The following is a 12,083-nucleotide window of genomic DNA, read 5'->3' as shown; positions in this document are numbered from 1 at the left end:
TAATTTGTTTAAAGAATTCTTTTGACACATCCTTAAACTTCCGAAAAAATCGTTCGAGATAATCGTTATCAAGTACTCGAGCAGATAGGCAATTTTTATTCAAATAATAGATAAACAAAAACACTGTTTTCAGTGTTTCAATCACACAATTTAATCGTAACATGTATTTGCTCAACCAGATATATAATTTCGTTTTTTATTCGTTTTTGAAATGTTGATCTAGATACATATTCAGCCCATCTCTGTAAAACGATCTCGATCGTTTTAGTTCGCAACAATCAAATTTTTAGCGCCGTGGTTACGAAACGGCGCTTTCATTTACTTGATTAAATAGCCATTTTTAAATCAACACGCCCAAAGTTTTAGGTAAACAGTGCTTGAATTACACGCGTCCATGTGCGTCTTAGAGACGAGGGAATTTGTGTCGATGTATGTACGCGGTGTCAACGGCAAAATGTTTGATTAATGATAAAATTCTCGTTTATCGTAATGTAGTCCTTATACCATCTGACGTGAAATCTTCAAAACACAATCCGTGGCACAGTATCTACATAGATACAGTCCATGTAAGATGGAAACGGCTGAATACGACAAGGGACAGACTCACACTCATTCCATAAAATTACCGGCCGCGGTTGAGGTGTTCGCAAATTTGAAAAATGCCCAGAAATTTGCAATTGATATTGGTACGTATTTCGTTTCATACCAGCACGCCAGAACCATGGATCTTTCTGATCTAATGTTCAAAGTCAGGACAATCTAATTCCTCCTACGAGGTCAGTTCCAAGCTTGCAAAATAAGGAAAGCATACTACTTGTACTCGTCAAACACCGACAGTCCATTGTACAAAAATCTGCATATGGTAAAACATCGATTTAACGCATTTCGGTTTTGATAAACAAAATTCTACAGTTCTATCTTGGTACATTCGTAAGCTATTTGCAATTCTGTTTTTCTCCTTGCTATTTTAAAATTCGATACTTTTTTTCAAACTTTTTTCATCAACCTATATTAGAGAACTGAAGAGAATACCTTTAAATAGAATTTTGACCTAGTGATCGGAATTTTTGAAAAAGGTTATTTCAATATTTTTTTTGAATTTTTTAGTTCATAAACTAAGTATTGTGAAGTTATAATTTATGAATGACAAGACAAATTTGTATGCATACAATCAACAAAACTTCTGTTTGTGAAGATTCTTTATTATCTGTTTAATTGCAGGTTTATCGTTGACAAAAATAGCTTATTATTCCACAGTCAGTTATCGTAAAGCATTATATGAAGATGAAGGCTTAGGAAATAGTGGAGAACGAGCATACAAAGTATATGAAGGGAATAGACTACATTTTGTTAAGTTTGAAACGAGATACATAGAAAATTGTTTAGATTTTGTGAAAGAGAATTTAGTGAATGTTGAAAGGTTTCATGGTAAAAGTATTAAAGTAACTGGTGGAGGAGCACACAAATATACTCCTTTATTACAAGAAAAATTGGGCCTGACGTAAGTAGTTTACAGTGTAGGATTAATGTAAAAACTTTAACATGGATAAATATAATGACAATGTTATTTTAGAATTGACAAAGAAGATGAAATAGCATGTCTAATAAAAGGTTGCAATTTTTTACTTAAAAACATACCATGTGAAGCATTTGAATTCGAGAGACATGGAAATCCTGAATACAAATTTCAAAAGGCTTGCCCTAATATATTTCCATATATGTTAGTAAATATTGGTAGTGGTGTCAGTATTCTGAAAGTAGAGTCTGACAATGTGTTTGAGAGAGTTGGTGGCACAGCTACAGGAGGTGGAACATTTTGGGGATTGGGTTCCCTTCTCACAAAAAGGAAGGTATTAATGTTATCTCTTTAGTATTAAAAAAAAATCATAAATTATTAATGTCTCATTGTGGTCATAATTAAATATTTATCAAAATCATTTTATCAACATAAAGCTCAATGTATCTACATTGATGTTTATGTGCACAATGTATGTAGTGTTGGTTACTTTTTATTTATTAAATTTCGCATCTGCATAATATCACTGAGACAAATATACACATTTAAAAAATATCTTTGAAAATACCCTGCTAGGACTTTGATGAATTGCTGCAACTTGCAGAACGTGGAGATCATCGTAATGTTGATATGTTAGTAAAAGATATTTATGGAGGTGATTATTCTTCCCAAGGATTACCTGGAGAGCTTATTGCATCTTCTTTCGGCAAAGCTATGTCTTATATTGATAATAAAGGTAAAAGAGTTATTAATTTATTGTGTGATTAGATATAAAAAACTTTAATCTTACAAAAAGTAACATAGTTTAATGTGCTTCAGGACAGCCTACATTTTCTGAAGCAGATCTTGCAAGAAGTCTTCTGCTTACAATAAGTAATGATATTGGACAAATAGCTAGCCTATATGCAACTGTGCATAAAATGAGTAAAGTTTACTTTGGTGGTTATTTCCTTCGTAATCACCCTCTCTCAATGCACACCATTTCATATTCCATCAATTATTGGTCTCACGTTAGTTTTAGAACTTCTTTTGCGATAAAATTTTTAGTACGAATTATTAAATACTTATTTTTTTAATACATTTTCTTACATTCAGGGTAATGTGAAGCCTCTTTTCCTTCGCCATGAGGGCTATCTTGGTGCGATCGGTGCGTTTTTATATGGTGCTGAACAGTCAGATAAACATAGTTGGTTGGAGAATTATGCAGGTTCCTCAGGATTTAAAGATTCAATACCCACCGATCTTGGAATTAAAGTTGATCAGCTGGAAATTGATCAAGCTGAAAATGCTGTGACATTTTGTCCACTTTTAAAAGATCCTGCAACTTACAATCCTGACACAACAGATCTTGCCGAAGATAAAGAAGCTAGGTAAAGGATAACAGTTTCTGTTTCAAAATTTAGTTTGGTGCCTTATTTTTCCTCTAGCTTCAAAGTAACTTTCAGTTTTTTACTGTATATCCGCAACAATATTGCTCTTTCTATTATGACATAAATTAATATGTTTAGAGATTATTGGCTTCAGTGTTTTGAGGAATCAGTGGACAAATTTGTTGCAAGAGCTATTCACAGTCAGCCGCATAGTCCAACTGCTAAAGATAGAGCAACAAAACTTAAGGAGAAGTACATAAATAGACTGCATTATCTGCACCTGCAGCCATTGTAAGTATTTTAGCCCTGATGAGAGTATAACATTCTACAAACATCTATTATAATGTTATATTATGCAATGTAATGTTAAGTTCTGTTGTACCATAGTGCTTATGGGACACTTACTGTGAGAGTATTATTGGATACTATTGAGCATTGCATGAAGGAATTCGATTTTCCTGATCCTTATTTACATGTAAGTTATTCTGAAAATTGAAACTTAACTCCAGTTAAATTGTAAATACTTTTTTACGTATTTTATAGTAATCTTTTTTTACGTTCCTATACGCAGCAAAAGAAAAGTGAGAATGAAGAAGCTTTAAAACATTTGAAAGATCGTATAGCTGTTATCGACAAATTAGAAGGACGAGAAAAAATAAATGCGTTGATACTAGGAGTCATTAGCGGTAATATGTTTGACTGGGGTGCCCAAGCCGTAGCTACCTTAATGGAAACAACAGACTTTGGTTTCGCTGAAGCTGCATCAAAAATACCGGGTACTGCCGTTATTTTAGTATACTTAATGACGTTAATTGTGAAAACAAAATATTTGTTGTAATATTGATGGTGTTTTTTTAAAACTTAGGTAGACCTTGGTTGCAAGATGACTTAGATGATTGGATATACAGATTAGAAACTGGACCACCTCATAAGTGTGCAGCTATTTTTGTTGATAACAGTGGAGTCGATATAGTACTGGGAATTTTACCCTTCGCACGAGATTTATTACTGCGAGGAACAAAAGTTAGCGATGACATTGATAATTATAACATTATTAAATTACAAAAAGTTAATGCAAAGAGCAAGTTAATTGATTTAATTAATAATTGCTTTAGGTTATACTGTGCGCTAATTCTATGCCAGCTTTGAATGATGTAACATATCCAGAACTAGTCGTGACATTACGCGATGCAGCAAAACTATGCAGAGTTATTAGACATGCTCTGAAAGAAAATCGATTGATTGCTATGGAAACGGCGCAAGCCGGTCCCTGCCTTGACTTAAGGTAGTAGTCATGAAGCAGAAATAGAATAATCATTGTAAGCATTATCTGTATCAATGGATTCGTATCATTTACAATTTTACAGCCGATTGAGTCTGGACTTATGCCTTGCGATGGTAAAATATAATGTTGATCTTATCGTGCTCGAGGGAATGGGAAGAACTCTTCACACCAATCTTTATGCAAAGTTGACTTGCGAGTGTTTAAAGCTGGCAGTTATTAAGAATCGATGGTTAGCGCTTCGATTAGGTGGTGATATGTATTCTGTAATATGTAAATACGAGCGACCTCCGTTGAAAACGAAAATTTACGATATTGAAATAACAACGGAAGAATGTCCATCAGAATGCATCGAGGCAGCAAATGAAGTTTGCACATGCGAAGACAAAGATTAAATAATAAAGACGTAAGTAACTGTATTTGATTTTATTTCGTTCTCTGATGAGTTAATGAAGTTTATTTAAGATATTTTTACATTTGCAGTGCAAATCAGTATGTTGGAGTTTTAATAACATGGAATTAATCAAGTTTCGTGACTTAGCCTATACTTGCTACTCAAGTATGACAATTTTAGCGGTTACGTAAAGCGTTAACAATTAATGACTACCACCTAGTCAAAGACAATAAATATTATTTTCCTGTAAATTAAAGAAAAAAGTGATTACGACCAATTGTAACAGGTACAGAGACATGTATCCTATAACGCTGTACAGCATATCTTCTGTGATAATGTAACGTTCAAAGAGAAAGTTACGTATTTGTGTAAATTGAAATTTGAAGGAATGTAATAGAATAATATGTAAAAATTTAAGGTAATTATTTAGATTAACTCGCACCTCACCGATTTTGACGAGCTTGAAAAAAAAGTGATTTTTTTCATTCTTTGGTGTTCCAAGCTCCTTAACAACATATTTCAAGTTCATCAAACTCGGTGAGGTGCGAGTTAATCTAAATAATTACCAAATTTAAAATACTTTAAGGAAAGATGTTTTCCATTCGACACTTTTTGTACAGAGATCTTCCACTGCTTCGTGTCAGATAAAGCATTGTAAATTGTAAACACTATGTATTAACTTTTATTTGACTTGATAACGTTTTTTAAAAGATATATGACCCCAGAGACATGTACAATCTGACGCGAAGTGTCGTGACTGTTAAGGCATTATTTATAATATTATCAATTGCCCAGAACAAATTTTAAGAAAAGAGGAAACAAATAAGTGGTAAATTGGCAAAATGTAAAATAGAAATTGCATAGCACTAATAAAGCGAAATATTTTGTTGAGACTATGCAATAAATTGCTATGTTAAAGCTCGCGACGGTGTCTAAAACAAAGACATTACGATTTGTTAATACTCTATATCTATATGCACTTGTATATGATATATGACTTGTTTGGTAATGTGTAAATAAAACATCAACTTTTTTAAACGTCATTTCAGGGTATTTGATCATTAAGTGATACGGTTCCTTTTAAATTTGTAAGTCACAAGAAAATTTACTTTAACAAATTTAAATAACAATTAATAAACTAAGTGCTTATCGAAATACAGTGTTTCACTCGTATTTGTCAGTCAATCAAAAATGCGCTATGTGAACATTACTAAGTTTTGCTATATTATGTACCTATTTAAAACGTTGATCTTTTACGAGTGTACAATGAAACGCAATTGTGTAAATAAAACGCAAATGTATTTTTTAGTAATAAATTTGGTCCAACATACGTTTAGTTTTTTTAGTATTCAGAATCCCTTTCTAAATGATCATTTCTGGAAGTTCCAGAGCTGTGATTGTTAAAACAAGCTGATCTTTAGTATTGTTGCGGAAACTAGTATTTAATTTATCTTACCTATGGACTGCTTTAATTGTAATTTTACGTATTTTATTGTATTGTAACGATTTCAATTGTTTTTAAATAATGATTAAGCATTTTTGGAGGCTACTACGTTAACGGCATTACGAATACTCGCTAGAACTCGATATTTTCATTAACTTGTTAACTTTTCATAGACAATTTATGCACTTCTACACTCGTACCTATTTATCCGAATAAGGTGAATAAATCCCATACCTAGTCAGACGTTGAAAGAATAAAGGGACAACGTAACACATTTGAAAACTCGTCACTCCCTTCGGGAACCCCTCCAATCTCTGTCTGCAACGTGGCAAAGCCGAAGAGAGCGTTCGATCCTGAGCCACCCATCACATCCTAAGCTCTATCGAGCTCCGACACCGACAGCGGAACTTCGAGACCCGCGTGCAATTTCGACACGCGGAGTTGCGGAGGTCTGGCACCGTCGGCGCAATCCGCAATCGCGGAGGAATCCTCGAAAGAGGATTATACCTGACAGGAAGAAGGCTCTCCGAGTGTCTGACAGTTCGAGACGATGTACTCCGCGTTATGACTTTCGTTGCGGGTGGCCAACTAAATCCTTTCGAACGTCTGACAATGTACGTGGTCGAGATGTATATTATACCGATAGAAGAAGCAAAAGTGAGAGGAAAATTATAGGGAAAGGGGAAAGAAGCGTTATGGGGAAGTAGAGTAAACGAAACTTGAATGGAATAGGAGTGATAGGAGTGGAAAGTAGAGACGTTATCAACCCATTTTGAACTCATTTATGCTGATAATTATATGGCTTCGTGGTACTTGTAACGAAAGGGGTTCTCTTCGAGATTCAGGAAACATGGGTTTGCAATGGTTCTGGATACTCAGAAGTATGTCTTCATGAGACTCTAATGAAAGAGCTTTTTTATGGAGATTCAGAGAAACTGAGTTTGCAATATATTTGAATACTCAGACGTATGCCTTCATGTATTCTAAAGACAGAGTTTCTTTCTATTCGCCATACTACAGTTTCTCAGCGATTCTTGACCATTTTCGAAGCATTATCCTTATTCTTACCCCCAGCAAACACCAATTTCTACCCATAGCTTGCGCATAAACGCGTTCTGAATGCATTTCACGGCAGCATTCCGCTCCCAGTCTTCGAGGATTATCGCTCCTTTATGAGTCGCATTCGCAACCTTAACGCGGGGTTTCGATACAATGGGTGGGAAGTGTATCGAGGAGGAATACGTTATTGTTAGGACCGTTTCATCTCAACTTTCCACGAGTTCGCCAAGGGTAAGGAAATCAAGGAAACTCGGAGGATTTGGAACTCGGGGATGAAGCGGAATCGACCCGAATAAATAAAGCGTTCGCGAGTTTCGCTTCTTGAAAATTTGCGTGAAACTTCCGTGAGGGATACGTGGGAGGATTCTGGACGATACGGCGAATATGGTCGCTATTGTTCAAAAGCTTTGAATATCGCGATAGAGGATCTTTTTGTTCGCGTTTTTTGTTCGCTGTCGTCGCTGTTGACAATGGAATAACAGTGGGGCGATCTCCGGTGGTGCATCGGTGGTTTAATTTTAAGAATGTAGTTGGGTAGGTTGGGACAAAGACTATTCAAGCAATTTTTAATTCGGTTTTATTGAGAGTCACAAGTGAACCTGGATTTTTAATTCCTGAGAGTTAGCGGAGTTCGTGGAATAATTATATTATACGTAAACATAATTGTACATGGAAAAAGATATTTTAGTTAGATCTCCTATTTCATCTTCCTACCTTATTAGTAATAATTATATTATATACAAGATACAAGACAGATAAGAAGGACAGACAATTTTAATAATTCGCTTACTAAATGTACGAGAATGTGCACAAATGCAAAGATACACAAACTATCAATAATAATATATACATGATACAGTAACTCATTTGGATCGTATCAATACTGGTCACCTCCTTCAATCCCGATTTCATTCCAAATAGAATCCATCCCAAACCTGAGCCGCCCTTGTTGGTTTTGCTAAAGTCTCTTCAGGAGACAAAGGGTTTCTTTGGTCTCTTCCGCTTGAAAAATTCGGTGAACGTAGATCTCCGTTTCGATTTGGCAAAATTCCATCGACCCTCGTTCGCACCGGATATCGTGACGGTGTCTGGCGGCCGTGACGTGTCACGGATTTCTCTCCCCCGTGACCGTCGATTAAAAAACCAACCCCCCATCGTCCCCTACCGTAGATAAGCCAGCGCGAACGGGCGCGTGCTCTAATTACGAAATTAACGTAATTGAAGCGGCGACGGTAAAACGGGACGACGATTCATCATTTCCCCGCCGTTTCGCAGATTTATCGGTCGCGTACTTGCGGTCGTTCATCCATCAGAGCGTCGCTGCGTCCATCTTGATAATTCCATTGAGCGTGCTCGAACGACAAATGAACCCCGGAGCGATTCGAAACGTGACCACCTGGCAGATTCCAGGTTTAACGAAGGAAACACGAAGAATTTCGTGGATTTTGTATGTCTCTTTATATTAATTGAAAAATATAGTTCATAATTTTTGTGCAGACAGGGGAATCTTTGTTGCAATGTATTCAGGTCTTGAAGAGCTTTGGACATGATTCGGTATAGTGGTCAATAAAATATAGGGGATGGAAGAAGAAAGTATTTCAATTTGGATAGAAAATGAAGGATTCACTGAATTGTTTCGTAAATTGTTTCTTACACGTGAATTATCCCAAAAATATTGATATTTTTCAAATAGTACACCTTTCATAGTAATTTCTGTACGTATACATGGATGCGTGTATTCCTCACGATACTAAATTCAAAATCTCCATAAGCTCGCCTGACCTGAACCGTACATACAAGTTTCCACAAAGTAGGATGCAGCATAATCCCAGCAAAAAATCAACTTTTATAAAGCAGTTAGCAAGAAAGTTTGTACACGCGTTGATGGACGGTTTACGAGTGCAGCTGGAGATTTAATTTCGCTCGAAGGGTTGCTGTTTATTGCGATTGCACGGCGTATCAAGATAGATTCGCGCTTTAAAGATTTCCCAACGAGAGGAAATCCCATTATGCTCTGTAGCGAGTTTTAAAATAATTTCATCAACCGGAAACGAAGTATTCTGTTCGCCGACTTTAATATCACCCTCTGCTTTTTATATCGTCGAATTCATTGAATTGTCCGTATGCGTAGACTTCTACGTAAGGCATCCTTGAAGCAAAGTTGCTTTTTAATTCATTTGCATTGTTAATGTATAAATTTCAATGAAACAGAAATTTAAAGAAAATGAGATATTTTTCATTCTTCTGCACGATCAGATGGGTTAATTAAACAACGAGAAATGGGCGCCATTTGATCATATTCTCGAGTTGTTTTCTGTACGAAGAGGTGTGATTCGCCCCCTCTGGCGAACAGCATTATGCTTTCAGGAGAGTAACCATGTCGCAGAGCGCAATTCGACCCTTGTTTTTTCTCTTCGTATCTGTCGTTGGAGGTCTGTTTGGATTGCGATGTGGAAGCATGAAGTTTCCCGAAATTATTTATTTTATTATTCAAAAAGGAGGAAATATTTGAATTGATGTGGAACCTCTGGATATTTTTCAGTGACGAGTTGTTATCGAATAATATAAGGAATACATAGTAGAAGCATAAAGAAATGCAGACTATGGTTTAATATTTAGCACCCAGAGTTGAGAGGGCGGTTTAGAATGAACAGGAAGCTAAGTGACAAAAATAGGCTCTATTTTTTTTAATTCTCTAATCCAAACAAAATGTTTATAAAAGTTTCCCTTATTTCGTGCTTTAAATATTAAAGGAGCGAACATTTGTGGACACAACGAACCGGAAAGCAGCAGAAAAGGAAGACCACCTTTCACGTTTGTAAACTTACGTTGCACATTATCATCTGTGCGGATCCCCAAGTTTGTTCTCGCGAAAAGTAATGAATTTTCGCGAAATTAGGTCGAATTAATCCGAAAAAGTGAGCTTTTATACGCGGCAAAAATACACCCTTAATTAGGGTCTTTAGACTTTCGCGCTTCGAAAAATCGGTCATATTTGATAATTGTATGTGGGAATAGTATAGGTCGGGCTTTCTATAAATTTCACGCGTAGTTTTGTGGATTACTTAACGAGGTTTTAGAATTTTAGTTACCTTACTATTTCAGAACCTACCTTTAGTCTCAGACCTGGATTGATACTTCGAAGTCGCTAACTGAAATTAAATTGTAATTTGTATATTTTCAGAGAATTAATATATTGTAGGAGTCTCTACGAAAAATAAGGCACGGAGATTCGAACCCACGATTTTCGGATCTACATTTTTTATTAGAGTGGTGGGGAAATCTTCTTAATATCTTGTATATAACCTTGCATATAATTTTACATATTTCGCACAGTCTATACTTTCAGGTAATGGGAAAAAAACGCCAGGTTTTTAGAAGGCCCAAGGCAAGAAGACCACTTAACGCGCCACCGAATGGAGTAGTTTATTGCGATTGCATCTCGCCCGAAGATTTACGCTCGCCGCTGGTTTTCTTTGCATTCCCACCCACAGGATTAACGATGTCGTTAAAACGACCAGGAATTACCCCGTTCTTGGCAGTGGTGCGAAGTTTTAATTCCCCGCCGGAGAGCTATCGACGACGATAGAACAATAAAAGCGAAACGAATGATAAACGAGCAGTTTCGGTATTCCTGTCGAACCGATAATCTGATTACCTCTCATTTTCGCGAATCTCGTATCGTATTGATTTTACGTTTTCAGGAAATTCCTTTATATAGAAATCCCCCGATTTTTCTGTTTAAAATAACTGTTTAGTCTCCAAGTATTTTTTTCATATAACAATATTAGTTTGTCTCGTAACATGCCTCGTCGACTTCGAGCTTTCTCTATACTTACACAAACTCCAAGAGTCTATATATATATGTGTGTGTGTGTGTATTTTTTACATGATTAGCAGCAAATAATCGTGGCACAACCCAATAGGAAAGATCTCGTGAGTTGCTGGACCACTATTGCCGCACGCTCCTCGAAACTTTCCCTGGAACTTGTTGATGCCGCTTCTGCTGATGTTTCTCGCGTTCTCTGCTCCCTTGCCAGTCGCCGACAAGCCTGACGAGGCGATGATATTCTGCCTCGGGCCTCCTTCTCATCGACGACGCCTTTCCTCGATCTCAATTATGCTTTCCTGCTTCGAAATCTCGTTCGTCTGCCGAGACGCTTTCCACATTCCTTGTTTGCGATTTTTGGAAATTTGATTCGGCAAAAAGAGCTCGCGAACTTTTACCGAATATATATTACGAACCTCTGTTAACAACTGTTTGGAGAATAATCCCTCTATGCGAAGAGCTCACGAGCTTCTAACAAATAACACACAAATGTAGAGCAAATTTGAATCCATAATTATAAGCAATAATTACTCAACAAATCACTATTATTAAAAAAATTTGACAACTTATCCCCCCTGCCAAGCAATGATTTGATTAACCATCTCCTTTCATTTAATTTTCGGAACATTTCGAAGCAGTTAAGGAAAGACCCTGCTACCGTTTCTGCCTCGAACGAGAAATTACCCAGAATCCGATGCGAATTAACACGTCGACGAGAAGCGTTTAAACCGCAGCACGTAACGTGAGAATTCTTTATTACCGCGGTTTATTATAGCGTAGCTCCTCACCCAGTCGCGTTCCCCTGGAAAATTAATACAATCTCGTTAAAATAATCGTGAAATTTGTTTCGACGAACGCATCGACGTAATTAAATAACCGATTCCTCCACATTTCGCCTTATTTCCGACAAGTGGAATAATCAACGAACAACAGCCACACGATCCTGCGAATAGGTAATTAACACTGCTCTACATTTTCAGAAGATTATGCGCCATGGCCAACGTTCGCCCGCATTGTGGACCAGCATCGAGGAGCTTAGTTCAGAAGTTGCATAGGTTAATTACTTCTAATCAGATTTGGTGGCCAGGATTACGCGAGTTTTGCGAGTACACGAAACCACTGAACCCTCAATCGAAAAGGGAAAATGTGAGAATATTCGAAACCGAGTTAATAAAATACGTAGCTGTAG

General features: G+C 36.6%; 1 protein-coding gene across 1 annotated transcript; it reads left to right on the top strand.

Moving 5' to 3' along the window:
* The first annotated feature begins 390 nt into the window (after positions 1–390).
* Positions 391–5,605, top strand: LOC128873205 (4'-phosphopantetheine phosphatase). The gene is made up of 13 exons (XM_054116591.1): positions 391–686; positions 1,222–1,501; positions 1,574–1,850; positions 2,093–2,252; positions 2,336–2,526; positions 2,612–2,886; positions 3,025–3,177; positions 3,274–3,361; positions 3,458–3,662; positions 3,752–3,909; positions 4,002–4,171; positions 4,254–4,574; positions 4,652–5,605. The coding sequence occupies exons 1-12, from the start codon at positions 572–574 to the stop codon at positions 4,561–4,563; spliced, it is 2,382 nt and encodes a 793-aa protein (XP_053972566.1). The 5' UTR covers positions 391–571; the 3' UTR covers positions 4,564–4,574; positions 4,652–5,605.
* Positions 5,606–12,083: the final 6,478 nt, after the last annotated feature.

The sequence above is a fragment of the Hylaeus volcanicus genome, chromosome 3 (assembly GCF_026283585.1).
Source record: "Hylaeus volcanicus isolate JK05 chromosome 3, UHH_iyHylVolc1.0_haploid, whole genome shotgun sequence".
Classification (NCBI taxonomy): Eukaryota; Metazoa; Arthropoda; class Insecta; order Hymenoptera; family Colletidae; genus Hylaeus; species Hylaeus volcanicus.
The sequence above is the reverse complement of the archived record's forward strand: the minus strand, read 5'-3'. Positions and strand labels throughout refer to the sequence as shown.